Here is a 14,722-nt window from a genome sequence, read left to right as displayed (position 1 = left end):
GGCATAACAGAGGAAAGAAATCTCATGGCAGTGTCGAAGGAGAGCATGTAATGTCACCCAAGGCAGGATCTTCCCAAAACAATGGGTGGAATTATAGCTTCAATTGTGTTGGGACCAATGTAATTAGAGGATGATCTTAAGCTGTTCCAAGTTCATTCATGACTCCATTTGGATCGACTTTGAGAGGGAGAGCCCTGCACCCAAAAAGCCAGGTTCTGCCACCTGCCAGGATTATCTGTGATCCTGAAATGCTATTTAACCCTCGAGCACCAGTTTCCTGCTCTTTCTAAAACAAAATCGTGAAGAGGGTTACCTATATCAGAGGATTGCTGCAATGATGTAATCAGTGGTTGGGACATGTGTGGTCACTGCCCTTCAGAGAATAACCAATAAAAAGATTACAATATTGAGACGTCCTGTAGGTATCTATAATAATAAAAGCGTAATATGCTAATTAGACCGGACAGCCGGATGACCTTCCAGATGAAGCCAGGGCTTCGAGGGCAGAGCCCCTTGCACAAATTTCGTGCATCAGGCCTCTAATGGCAGAATAATAGAATAAAGAAGCAAAATCGCCCTAAAGTTATTTTGCCTTATTCACATTGTGAAAAGTGATCATCACTTTGCAAGTGATAATTGCAAAGAACAGAGCCACACTTTTAAAGAGGAAAGTGTAAATTCTAGTTTAACTAAGTGGCTCTTCATTTCTGAAGCCCCAGGGATTTTTTTTTTTTTTTTTTTTTTTTTTTTAAGGACTCAAAGAAGCAAAATGAGGAGCTTCAGCAATTGGGAAGGTGGGGACAAAGAGTACTGTATGCTGGAGACTTTGAGGAGGGTGTGCCATTTGTGAGTACAGTGTTATGGCAGGAACTACCTGTTGGAATGATATGATAAGATGTGATGTGATGTGATGTGACATGGATACGAAAATATGAAGTTGATAAAACAGGCTGTTTACTTAGGATTTAGCACTACCATGTTCTAGCTGTATAAATCTAAATACCCCAGAATCTCCCTGGAATTTATCTGAAAAATAAAAATATATATTCTTGCTATTTCAGAGAATGTATTTTGGAGAATAAAATTTGATTCTGCATATAAAACTGTTTTTATAATAATGTAAAGTACTATCACTGCAAACACAAGTTTATAGGATGTTCATGATGATAACAGTGCAAATAACAATCCAGATCTCAAAAACAGAGAGCATTTAGTCAAATTGCTGTTTCTCTGTATATGGAAGTTCAAGAATTGAAAAGTTAAAAAAAAAAAAGAAACTTTTAAAAGAGAACATAAGACTACAAATTGCCATTTAAAAATAAAATTCTGCCAATTATTAATACATTCTTATATGGAGAATATAAATTCCTGAGATTTTGTACCTTACCTGTTATGGGATGAGAGCTTGTGTCATCCCCCCTCCCCCCCAAAAAAATCACATGTCAAAGCCCTAACCCCAGTGTAATGTTATTTGGAGGTAAAGCCTTTGATAGATGATTAGGTCATGAGGACGGAAGCCCCCCCCCCAACCCCCCCCCCCCCAATGATGATGGAATTAGTCCTTAGAAGGAGACACAAGAGCTTCTCTCTCATGACAATACAGCAAGGTGCCATCTGCAACCAGGAAGAGGACCTTCACCAGGACCCGATGCTGATACCTTGATCTTAGACTTGCCAGCCTCCAGAACTGTGCGAAATTAATGTCTTTCGTGTAAGCCATCCCTTCTATATTTTGTTATAGTGGCCTGAACTGACTTACCCAAATACATTATGCTTATTAGCAGGTTCTCTGTCTTTGTGTCTGTATTCCTTCATCTGTATTAACTTGTTTATGCCTCACAATTCAATAATGCATTGCTACAGAGTCCAGATGTATATGAAATATAGATGCAATTATATAGCTGTCCTGTGTCTGTCAATACTATTATCCACAGCCATTTGTATCTCTTGATAACACAATGTGAGATAGATCTACGCATAGCAGTGCGAGCTATGGGAGCATGACTCATCAGAGCTTAAACTATGATGTTCAGAAGATGAAGATGACGAACATAGTCTATATCTGACCTTCTCTGGCATAAGGTAATCGGACACCTTCTTGTGCCAGATATATGGAACAAATTTGATGATGCCAATGTTTTCTCAAACTTTCTGTATCTGAAGAGACTAGGGAAAATCGAGAGTGGGGATCCGTAATCTAGCTGCTTAAAATGATTACTCACAGAATTTCGGTGAAGATGAATGCCCAGAGGTATTCATCTGGGTCAGGGTAGGGTGGGCAGTTTCTTCATATGAGTTTAAGGTGGGTAGAGCTACTTCGTTTCAAGAATTTTTTCCTCAGCTTGGCTCTGTTGACCTAGTAGTTATTAATTAGGGCAGTAAGTTATCTGTCAAACTTGTTTGTTGTTTGTTAATTTTTGTCTAGGTCTTCATAGGTCTTTTAATACCAGGCTGGGAGAAGCCACATCAAGGATTCCATTTCAAGTCCAGAACCCTGCCGATAAATTTGACTTAGGAGACTGATTGGTATATTGTGGTTGAAAGTAAGAGAATGGACCACTGGCAGGAAGACTTCAGCCAAGGAGAGAATTGCGACATTTCCTTGACTTACGTCGCTAGGACCCTCTCGTCCTCATCGTGCTTCCCTCCAGATGGCAAGAGCTTTATGCGGCAAAGCCTAGGAGAGGAAATGCTGGGTCAAAGCATAAGAACATTTTTTTTGAGTTTCTATTTATGTGCATTAATTGCCAAAATAGGTGTTTGATTTGCAATCTATCCATAAAATTTATGTAACAATTTTTAAAGTATTGAGAGGCAAATTATATCTCCTTATTTTAATTTGCATGTCTTTAAATGTTAGTAAGGAAGCTTTTTATGTATTTATTAACCATTTTACTGCTTGTTTTTTAAATGGCCTGTTCATCTCCTTTAATCAATAGGCCATTTTAAAAAATAATCATAGTTGCCGAAACCGGTTTGGCTCAGTGGATAGAGCGTCGGCCTGCGGACTGAAAGGTCCCAGGTTCGATTCCGGTCAAGGGCATGTACCTGGGTTGCAGGCACAATCCCCAGTAGGAGGTGTGCAGGACGCAGCTGATTGATGTTTCTCTCTCATCAATGTTTCTAACTCTCTATCTCTCTCCCTTCCTCTCTGCAAAAAATCAATAAAATATATTTAAAAAAAAAAATAATCATAGCATAAGTACAATTAAATGAAAGGCCACCGTTTCTTGGAAAAGATTGTTTCCCTGTATTTTTTTAAAGAAGGGTACTATATAAAAATGTTAACATTATCAGGTAGTGATTTAACTTAGAGAATCACAAATTTCTCTATTCAATATTTTAAAGCACAAGGCTTCTATTTCTGTCCTAAGAAGGGAGTGGTGAATGAGAAGCTAAGAGGCAAAGATGATGGCAACTCCAGAGTCCAGCTCAGGCTGCTGTGCTCCCCAAGCGTGCTCTGGCCAGGGGTAATGTGTTTCAGTGTACAGGGTCACAACTCTCTGGTGGTACCTCCAAGCATATTTTCACAAATTGACTCTCCCTGGTTATGCTACTGTCTGTTCTAATTTGTTGCAATTAACAGGACTTCCAAGTAGAAGAAGAAATTGGATTTTTAAAAGTCATGGAATAGAGAACTACCTTTTACTTGGACCAACAAGCATATGAAAATATCCTCTACATCGTCAGTCAACAGAGTTCAAATCAAAACCACGAGGAATTACCTCACACCCATGAGAATGGCTACCATTAAATAAATAAACAGTCCAGGTTGGAGAGGATGTAGAGAAATTGGAACCTTTCTGCTCTGTTGGTGGAATTGTAAAATAGTGCAACTATTATGGAAAACAGTATGGAGTTTTCTCAAAACGTTAAAAAAATGGAACCACCGTATGATCCAGCAATTCCACTCAACAAATTTCAAAAATGATCTTAAAGACATATTTCCACTCTCATATTCATATCAGCATTGCTCCTGACAACCAAGAGGTAGAGGCAATCCAAATGTCCACTGATGATGAATTTTAAAATGTACATCCATACAACAAAGTGTCATTCAACCTTAAAAAGGGAAGGAAATGACACAACATGAATGAACCTTGAGGACATTACCTTGAGTGCCATAAGCTCATCACAAAAAGACAAATACCTATAATGAAGATTCTAACGTAGTCACATTCATGGAAGCAGAACGTGGGATGGTGGTTGGGGGGGTGGGCGTGGGGGAGCTGGGGCGAGGGGTGAAAAGAGTTGTTTAGTGGAACAGTTAGTGTTGCAAGATAAGACAGTACTGGAGATGTGAATATATTTAACACTACTGAACTGTACACTTAAAAATGGTTAAGATGAATAATTTTGTTATTTTTTTAACCATAATTTTTTAAAATTAGGTTTAAAACACTTACTTTCATTAAGCATTACTCCAGAAATTTAATAAGAAGTTAATTTCCGACACAAGAGGCTTCTAGGGGAGTAAGGACAGAACACTAACAGGTGCTTGGTACCTACGCCTGTGCCTTTTCCTTCGCTACAAGGAAAAGCAGGCAGGCGCTGCCCCCGCCGCCCTCCCCCAATGCCCTGGGGAAGAGGAGCCGCCTCCAGCCCAGTGGCTCTCACTTGCCAGGTGAGTCCAGGCACCCTAAGATGGGCAGCGGCGCCCACAGCTGCAGGCTGCACCACACTTGGATCCACTTTAGGTAAACCCTGAACATGAGGAACAAAATAAGGCAAAATCAGGGTTCATGGCAGAAAAGGCTGGTGGAAGGGACCCACAAACTCAAGACCCCCTTTCTGCGATGTGAGGAGAAGGGTCATTAATTAGTGAGAGATTCAAATCCTCAGAAAACGAAGGGGGAGAGAATGAACAGAGAGGTCAGGGGCCAGGGGTCAGGCCTGCATGGCCAAATCCCAGCTTCCTTTCTTAACTTTCTCAAGCAGGTTCCAAACTCAGTGAAGTCGATTCTTAGTTTATTGTGAGTCTTTTTTATTTACAGAATAAGTCTTTAAAAGGTCAAGGCAGTTTTATCTCTTAAATAACATGTCAATCATATAAAACAACTGGAACCAAAGTAGAGAAATATATACAATATAATACATTAGGTATTTTCAGTATTGTTCATTGAATTTTCATACTAAGTTAAAAGAGGCTATTATGATTTACAATATCATTTCTCTAGTTAAAATTAAACCTGTCCAAAGACAGAATGTACATTTTTATAAAACCAGCACAGAAGCATTAATAAAAATGCTCATGATTGTAATTTCAATTTTTCTATAATACACTGCACCCGTGTTACAAAAACCAACAAAAAAAGGCATTGCACTAGATGCTTTGAATACTGCGTAAGTCAGTATGTTAACACTTGAGGAGTAATGAATGGCCGATCTCTTTCACTGACAGGCTCATTCACAATAGCTTCCACTCTATTAACTAAGCAGACTTTCTACAGATAGATTCCTTTCCGTGGCAGTTATAACAAGCCCACTGCTAGTGGGTAAAATGCCAAAGAGAAACGGATGCCACAAAAACCAACACAACCCTATTATTTACACTATCCAATAACAGTTAAAGTTAGAAAGCCACACTCTGCTGGATCAAGGAAAAAAATTATAAGTAGGACATTTTACAGGAAATTTTTAGTATCTAAAAATTTAAAATACTCAATAAACTGTAAAAGGACTTGAAACAGCTTATCCCTCTCATTTTTCTTAGGTTTGGGTAAGAAAAAAGTAAATACTTTTTCATTTTTAATATAGTTTTGATGACATCAAAAGGCTTCAAATTTATAAAGAAGATTTTTATATAATGCAACATGTTTAGTTTTCTTGTGCTACTATCAATTATTTCCAGGATTCATATTTAATTCTAAGGAAGAAAATATTAAGATTTCTTCCATATTCTTAACTTTTCAGCATTAATATTCTCGAGGCCTTGAAAGCGAACTCAAGGAAGGTAAAGTCAACCAATGTTTAGCACTGAGCAGCACAATAGTTCAAACACCTTAAATACCGGGTGGCCTACACAGGAGCAGCAACAAATTAAAGTTTATATTTCCCCTTCATTAAGACAGTTTTAAAAGGATAGCAAGTATTGCTTCAGATTATATTGGAACTTTTTTAGCCAAAAAATTAGCTAAGAGGCAGCAGTATTTTTAAAAAATAGTTCTTAAAGTCGTGGACAAGGAAAACATAATCAGCAAGACACATAATTATTGTCAGGAGCTGTTCCAGTGGCGGATCCAAGGTACACATGTGGTACTGAGACCAAAACGAAGGAACACCATCATCACAGGTGTTCGTGACTGGGGGTGCAGGAAATGGACAGGACAAATAACCCACGGCATCCTGAGAGAAAAAACTAACAGAGAAGTCGAAACAGTGATTGCATTCCAAACGGGATGTAAAATCCATTGCTCCTGGACAGGCAAGCTGATGTTCCCGAGGTGCCACTCCTGTACCTACTGTACTAGTCTTTGATATGGAAACTAACATCACCAGTGTTTGTATGTTTTCAAAAGGCAAGGCACACCACGTGTTGTTGTTTTAAATGCTTATCATCAGATCAGTCCTAAGTCCTTGGTCAACTTGTTTCTAGTTCAAAATAAACCATGTTTTTAATGAGCACCATACACCAAACTAACGCTTTCATTCTCTAAAGCGACTTTTCCAAAATGTTCCCATTTCCTGTCTATAGTCTCTGTAACTGCAATGTGTCCAGCTTTCTTTGTCTTCCTATGTGAAAGTTACAAGAGAAATGTGCTATTATAGGAAGCGTGAAAAGAGTAGAACACTCACAACTTTATAAATCCCCCAAATTATCCTTTTTATGCAAAGAAGCCAAGAGGAAATATTCAGGTTACGTTGTTATTATGTTTAGTACTTCGGATCACTTTTTAAACAACCTTTTTTTTTTTTTTTAATGTATCTTTATTGATTTCAGAGGGGTCCTGCACACCCCCAACTAGGGATGGAGCCCTCAGCTCGGGAATGTGCCCTTGACCGGAATCGAACCAGGGACCCTTCAGTTCACAGGCCAATGCTCTATCCACTGAGCAAAACCAGCTAGGGCCACCCTAGATATTTCTTAGATAGATGTCACTTAAATTGCTGGTTATATTGAAATAGACACTTTACCTCTACAAAAAAAATGAACAAGTGCTTCCCTTTCACCCAATTTCTTGGATTGGGCCTAAATTATTTTTTACATTTAAAAAACTCCTTCATTAACCATTCGCCCTTTGGGGACTTAGTATTATAGACTCATTTACTAATGCTGTCCTTGAAAGTTAAGAGGAAAAACCCAGAATAAGAGCATGTGCAAGTTAGTGCTGTTTAACATATTAACTGCACAAAAGCTGTAAACAAACTTGAAAAACAGCTCCAGAAAAAAAGGCTTAAGCTAATAGCAGCAGCCTCTTGTCATCGACAGAGAAGTAAAGACAGAACCTGAGAAACATCAAACGTACTGGAAAGATACAGGGCAGGGCAGAATTCCTGATTTAAGTCACATTCCTCTGTAAAACAAGAAGAGGCTGTGTCCATCTGTTTAACTGGCCATTCACAGAATTCACAATTTTTTTTTAAGTCTCAAAAATCCCGATACTAGGCAACATTAAAATTATTACATAAGAACCAACCCCCCCGCCAAAAAAAATCTCATCAGCTCTACAAAGGCTTGTTAAGTGAAGAATATATCAAATGTGATGCCCAGAGAGTCACCGTCTATGAGACATTGTTTTCTCAGCAGGACTGTTAGCAAATTCGACAACCTACTTTTCACCCTAGCTCCTTATCTCTAACCATGTATTTGTCCTTAGCCCTTTGACATGTGTCTATACTTTTGCTTAAGTGCAAAAGAAACCCATGCCACTTTTCAGTCCAGGGAGAGCCAATTTGTAGACATCGAAAACCAAAATGCAAATCCACGGAATTTTAACCCTCAGTTACAGATGGCCCACACAGACGCAGAACTAAAAGGCCTTGGCAAATAGTGGTGAATGTGACAAAGAAGTCAAATGTAGCTTATCGGTGGTCCGTTGCTCCAGCCCCCTGTCCTTCACGGTCCACTTCAAAATAAGTGTTTCATTTCAGCAGTTCAGACCTAAACCTGTCCAGTGGTCCGGGACCATCAGGAAATACTTGTCCATTGCTTCACAAAATCTAGTCCTGTACAGCTCTGGAGAGACCACAGTTGGCATTTTACCTAAAATTATGAAAGAGAAAAGGGAAAAGAAAACCGTCACATAAGTGATCAGGCAACTCACTTCAAAAGCTGTCCTTTCACGTAAACTGCATACCCCCCAGCAGTCTGGGCCACGACATAGGACAGGTCCTTCTTGGTAGGAGTTCCTATTTTAAAAGATGAGCTCTTGCCTAGAGAGATGTGTACAGCACAAAGGGGCCAGCAGTGCGCATAGATCTCAGAAGACTTCAAGTGTTAATTCAAAATAACCTTATTCAGAACCTCTGGCCCCCCCTTTTTTTTTAACTTTCCATTTTGAGAACCTCTGGCAATTTAACACAAATTAAAACTCAGTATTTACTAACCTAAAACTCCTTCTATTATTTGATCATTTTGGAAATTATAATAAAGTCAGAGATAACCACTAATTTTTTTTGGAATTAAAAATGTATCCATTTTTTAAAATGTTAACTGATGCCGAAACCGGTTTGGCTCAGTGGATAGAGCGTCGGCCTGCGGACTAAAAGGTCCCAGGTTCGATTCCGGACAAGGGCATGTACCTGGGTTGCGGGCACTTCCCCAGTGGGAGATGTGCAGGAGGCAGCTGATCGATGTTTCTCTCTCATCGATGTTTCTAACTCTCTATCTCTCTCCCTTCCTCTCTGTAAAAAAATCAATAAAATATATTTAAAAAAAAATGTTAACTGATAAGGAAAACATGAGAATAGTTTAAAGAGAAAACAAAACAAAAACTGCTCACCTTGTCCTCCTAAAATTCCTGTTGATTTCACAACCATCTCAAGCTTTTTGTCCCATGTAAATGTCCGAATATAATCTGTTACAGAAAGCAAAATCAGCAATAAAGTTTTATCAGTAGATATAAGCAAAGGACACTAATAATTACTATCACTTCTACAATAGTTAACATTTACTGAGTCCTGACAGTATGTGATGTGCCCACAATTTGCCAGGTACCCTCCCAAGGATTTTTCCCCATATTATTCACAGGCCTTCCTTTTTAAGTGACTATTTGGCCTGGGCCTGGGCACAGTGGTTAGAGAGTAGGCCCATGCACTAAAGTGTCATGCGTTTGATTCCCAGTCAAAGGTGCAAACCTGAATTGCAGGTTCAATCCAATCGAGGTGCCGGCGGGAGGCAACCAATCGATGTGTCTCTCTCACATTGATCTATCTCTCTCTACCCCCTTCACTCCCTCTCTTTCACTCTCTCTAACAATCAATTGAATAGATATCTTTGGGTGAGGATTAGCAAAAAATAAAAATAAATGACTTTTTGAATGCAGATATTTTGGGTAAAGATAATAAAAATGGAAATGAGGCGATATATTAAATATAAGTACTATTTATATCCTAGAATTTAAAATCTATTATTTTGAAATTTTTAAATGAAACTTGATAAAAATATTCAATAAGCTATTAGTAGACCAGGTTCAGTATAATCTTCAAATCTGACTCTGGTTTCAATCATGAACCGTAAGTGAGGTACGCTTATTGACTTACCTATAATCCCAACAACCAGCTCATTGCTGGTGTCATCTCGTCCAACCAGCAAAGAATAATCTATAATGAGGTGGCTAGAAAGGAAGTGGGAGTCGCTGCGGATCGAGGCTCTCAGCACCGCTTTGGAATGAGAGCGGATATACAGAGGGTTGTCTCGGACCATCTTCAGGAGGTTCTCATCCAGCAGCACTACATCACAACTCTCCTTCCCCGTGTCAGTTTTCACATTTCTATTCCTAAGTGAGCCCTTTAAATCAAACACCTGGCAGAAAGGAAATTCAGTCACAGAGGAGTTGCTACAAATGATTAATGCCATTAAAGTAAAAAGCCAGAAAGGTTCCCTATAGCCACTGCCATTATACACACTTTTACATTTAATTTAAAAACTTAACCTATGTCATTAAATGCATGCATTATTATTGTGTAATACATAAAATACATGTCATATAGTTACATATGAAATTAATGCCAAGTACTCAGTTACTGAAACATTTCAAAAATAACTGACCCACTTAATCAACGTCAACATCAATAAGCAACTCCAAAAACACATCACTGGATTGAAAGGCAGTTTAGGAACCAGATGCAAATATTCTTAAGAAACTTAAAAGTTTTGATTCCAAAACTTTATGTGATTACTTATGGCAATAGAGAAACAATGGTCCACCTTGAGGAATTTTGGGGCAGTGGCAACGGTCAGGGACTTGGGGACTAGACCAGTGCGGCCTGAAGTGTGCTGGACAGACCATTGCTAGGAGGTTGGTCCTGGCTAGTGATGATGTAATGCACATCAATTACATCAGAAAGCATAGTTCAGTTCAGCAGCTGTTTTTCTCATATCATAGCAAGACATTCCCAATGAAGAAAGTAGTGCATCGAATTGCATTCCAGTCTAAGCTCCGCATCTCACCACCGACTGGAAACAGTTCAAAGACCAGCACTTTAAAGAGTACTTACTGCCCTGACTGGGTTGGCTCAGTGGATAGAGTGTCGGCCTGCAGACTGAAAGGTCCCAGGTTCGATTCCGGTCAAGGGCATGTACCTTGGTTGCAGGCACATCCCCAGTGGGGGGTGTGCAGGAGGCAGCTGATCGATGTTTCTCTCTCATCGATGTTTCTAACTCTCTATCCCTCTCTCTTCCTCTCTGTGAAAAATCAATAAAATATATTAAAAAATAAAAATAAAAAAAAAAATAAAGAGTACTTACTGTTCTGGAAAGGAGACCAACCTGGTTCTAGAAATATCTGTGACTGCCATAAAGTACTTCATTTCTGTGGGCCTTTGTTTCTTCATGTTTAATACTGAAATGGCAGAAGTACATCTGCCTTCTAATTCTATAATTCTGTGTTCCTAGGACACTGGAGATGCTAAATTTTAGGACTAGTCTACAATATTCCTCTTTATTCTTCCCTTATAGGGTTCAACAAACCCAAAGTTAAATTTGACCAAGCAACCAAATTCTAACATGTACTATCCAACAAAAGGTTGTTCTCTGATTCATTATATTCACAAACCAGAAATACAAAGGGTTCCAGTAGCTAAATGCTTTGCATCGTCCAACATCCTTACCTGTGCCATCTTTCTCCCATAGAAAAGATTTTCCATGACAAGGAGATCTAACTTCTTCTCAGTGTTGTTCTGAGAATTCTTATAACCAATTCTGTAAACTCCAAGAATTTTGGCTAATGCAGTGGGCCTCTAATCAAGAAAAAAATGAGAGTAAACTCTTATCAAAAAGGATTATTTGTAAATTTAATACCAATATCTGGGTTTTTCATGTTATACCCAATTACAATCTTTTCTTAATATGAACAGTCGGAGGGCCTTAAAAAAAAACACACAACTTGAAGCTCAGAATCAAGTAAAGCAGCAATGCCACTGAACATACTAGATCCTCTACATCCTCCCAAGGGATAATCCCCCACAAATGTTCAAATCCACAAGTTTTATTATGACACTAAATTTCCCCGGGGACTGCAATAAACCATAAAAGGGAAAAGGATCCACCTGACTCCCCATACTTTTGCCGGCAGGGTCACGCCTCAATGGCAACGGACAAATCTGGCCACAGGCTCCTCTCTTTCTGCCTAAGGAACCCATGCTCTCATTTTTCAACACTTTTCAAATTTCTGTCTCAGCAAAATTACAAATTATTAAATGTTCAGCTATTTTCATCCAGTCTTGATGTTTTTAATCGACACATATATACTAATTAAATGCAACTTGCTTGAGATCTCTTGGCTCCTTAGTGGCAAGGTAGGAGGAGTCTGAAATCACTGCTATCCCATCTCGGCAGCACACCAGAGATCCAGCATGGCCTGTCCACATCTTACCAGAGAGAAAACTCTCATCAGGACCAGCTCTGAGGATGTAAAGGCCCAGTGACTCTAGCTATGGACCGAGGTTTGGGATGCCTACCTTCTGTTGAACTGCATTTGTAATGTAATTGAAGTAGTGTGGTGCGAAGTCGAGGAAAGACTGCACTTCCAGACGAGGCATTTGCTTCAAAATGAATCTATCATCTAAAAGGCAGAAATCTCATGGTTAGTCAATCACAATTATTCACTGAGATGATCTACAATAAATCATTCCAAAGACCCCAAATGACTTACTTGCTTCCTGTTTTAATTTAAGAGGTACTTTCTGATGTCACAGAGAAAATCCTCATCAGAACACAGTTCTCAAGTAACTGAAGGGTGGGAAGGGCGTCATGTAGTCAAGAAGCCTCTTTTGAAAGTACCACCCCTAAATTCATAGCTGATCTGCCTTTTAAAACTAAAAAATTTTTAATAAAATTTTATAAATGTTTTCCTTTGTTAGCAATCCAATAAGTAATAGTTATAAAAGCTCTTATCAAGCAATCTGACTGGATTATCTCCAGTGATTTTGCTCAGTGGGTGTGGAGAATGGAATGTGAAGTACAAATGGTCACGGCCTTCTGTAAGCCTTGGTGAGTGAGGACCTTGGCCTTCCCACTCTCAGGTTAAATGTTTCTATTTTTATCTTTCTCTCATCAGTGCAGAAAGATACAAATCCTTTTTTATTTTAAGGAATTTTTACTTATTTTCATCCTATCTAATAAAAAACAAAAAGGGTAATTAACCATACCTCCACTACGCTTCCCACTGACTAATCAGGGTGTTATGCAAATTAACTGCCAACCAAGATGGCGGCCGGCAGCCACACAGCTGAAGCGAGCAGGAGGCTTGCTTGCTCCAGTGATGGAGGAAGCCAAGGTTCCCGGCCTGCAGCAGCCCGGCTCTGAGCTCCAAAAGCAACAATGCTTCAATTATAGAAGCTAAACAAACCCCAGATACCTGCTTTCAGCCAACCGAGGCCTCAGAGCTGGGAGCACCAATGATGGCAACAATGTTTCAATTATAGAAGGTAAATAAATCTCAGAATAAAAGAAAAAAAGGAGGCTGGGAGCTTCAGTTGCTGCCCAGCCTGAAAACGGCCCTCAGCCCCTCACCCAGACTGGCCAGGCTCCCCAGTGGGGACCCCCACCCTAAAGGGGGTGTGGCCAGCCTGAAAACAGCCATCAGCCCCTCATCCAGGCTGCCAGGCACCCCACTGGGGACCCCCACCCTGAAGGGGGTGTGACTAGCTACAAAAAGCCATCAGCCCCTCACCCAGGCTGGCCAGGCACCCCAGCAGGACCCCCACCCTGATCTGGGAAACCCTTCAGGGCAAACCAGCCGGCCCCCACCTGTGCACCAGGCCTCTATCCTATATAGTAAAAGAGTAATATGCAAACTGACCCTAACAGCAGAAAGACTGGGAATGACTGGTCACTATGACACACACTGACCACCAGGGGGCAGGCGCACAATGCAGGAGCTGCCCTCTGGTGGTCAGTCTGCTCCCACATGGGGGAGCTCTGCTCAGTCACAAGCCAGGCTGATGGCTGCAAGTACAGCGGTGGTGGTAGGAGCCTCTCCTGTCTCCTCAGCAGCGTTAAGGATGTCCAACTGCAGCTTAGACCTGCTCCCTGCTGGCAAGTGGACATCCCCCGAGGGCTGCCGGGCTGCCAGAGGGATGTCTGATTGCCAACTTAGGCCCAATGCCCCCAGGGAGCAGGCCTAAGCCAACAGGTGGTCATCCCCCGAGGTGTCCCAGACTGCAAGAGGACACAGGCCGGGCTGAGGGACCCCCCCACCCCCGAGTGCACAAAATTTTGTGCCCTGGGCCTCTAGTTTTTAAAATAAGTTAATTTAATATTTTCCATTACCATTTATCCCCTCTATACCCTTAAATAGAGGACGGGAGAGAGAGAGAGAAAGAAGCATCGATGTGAGCAAAACAGCAATTGGCTGCCTCCTGCATGCCCCATAATGGAGAGTCAGCCCAAAACGTGGGCATGTGACCTGACCAGGAATCAGACCACTGACTTGTCAGTGCACAGGGCAATGCCCAACCAACTGAGCAACACAGGCCAGGGCTGAGGTACCTTTTGAATTTTCTGGAAGTGCTCTGTTATTTGCATTTGGAAAACTCAGGACTAGAGAGAATTTAGTACAAATCTGATCCATGTTTGTCTTTAACTACACACCCTATATATGTATATTTTTTTCAATATTTTATGACACAGCATAAAGTATAAACATAAAAACAGAAAACTCTGTTTGCCAACTGACATAACTTACTGCCTCAATTCAAGCCATTCATGAATTACCTGAGGGAAAGAGAGATACCACTAAATCAGTAAATGACTAAAAGACTCACCTTCAGTCGCATAGAAGGCAGCCCCCGATTTGCCTCCACGGGCCTGCCAGGGTGACGAGTGCGAAAGGGATCGAATGAAATCTTCTTCACTGCTGCCCAAAATCACTTCCCGCATCTTATGAAATTCTGCCGCATAGTAGAGCCGACAATAAAACTTGGCGTTAGCATCAGAAAATTCTATAAACAGAAGTGTTAAAAAAAGCTTTTATGAATCAAAAATCTCTTTTCCCTCTTGTCCAATTCCACACCTCCCACCAAACACAGCCATTTAATTTTCTCCACAATAGCGTTTTTC

General features: G+C 40.4%; 1 protein-coding gene across 1 annotated transcript in view; it reads right to left on the bottom strand.

The window, feature by feature from the left end:
* Positions 1 to 6,918: 6,918 nt before the first annotated feature.
* The window catches only part of PIKFYVE (phosphoinositide kinase, FYVE-type zinc finger containing), a gene marked incomplete at its 5' end in the record, with an annotated part of 67,830 nt that continues 60,026 nt past the window's right edge, over positions 6,919 to 14,722 (bottom strand). Inside the window, 6 exons of the mRNA XM_081095226.1 lie at positions 6,919 to 8,203; positions 8,943 to 9,017; positions 9,703 to 9,964; positions 11,272 to 11,400; positions 12,121 to 12,224; positions 14,428 to 14,604. Coding sequence (XP_080951352.1) covers positions 8,088 to 8,203; positions 8,943 to 9,017; positions 9,703 to 9,964; positions 11,272 to 11,400; positions 12,121 to 12,224; positions 14,428 to 14,604 — 863 coding nt within the window. The 3' untranslated portion in view covers positions 6,919 to 8,087. The remainder of the gene's footprint in view (positions 8,204 to 8,942; positions 9,018 to 9,702; positions 9,965 to 11,271; positions 11,401 to 12,120; positions 12,225 to 14,427; positions 14,605 to 14,722) is intronic.

The sequence above is a fragment of the Myotis nattereri genome (assembly GCF_964212035.1).
Source record: "Myotis nattereri genome assembly, chromosome: 7".
NCBI lineage: Eukaryota > Metazoa > Chordata > Mammalia > Chiroptera > Vespertilionidae > Myotis > Myotis nattereri.
Note: the sequence above shows the minus strand (reverse complement) of the source record. Positions and strands in the feature narration are given on the sequence as shown.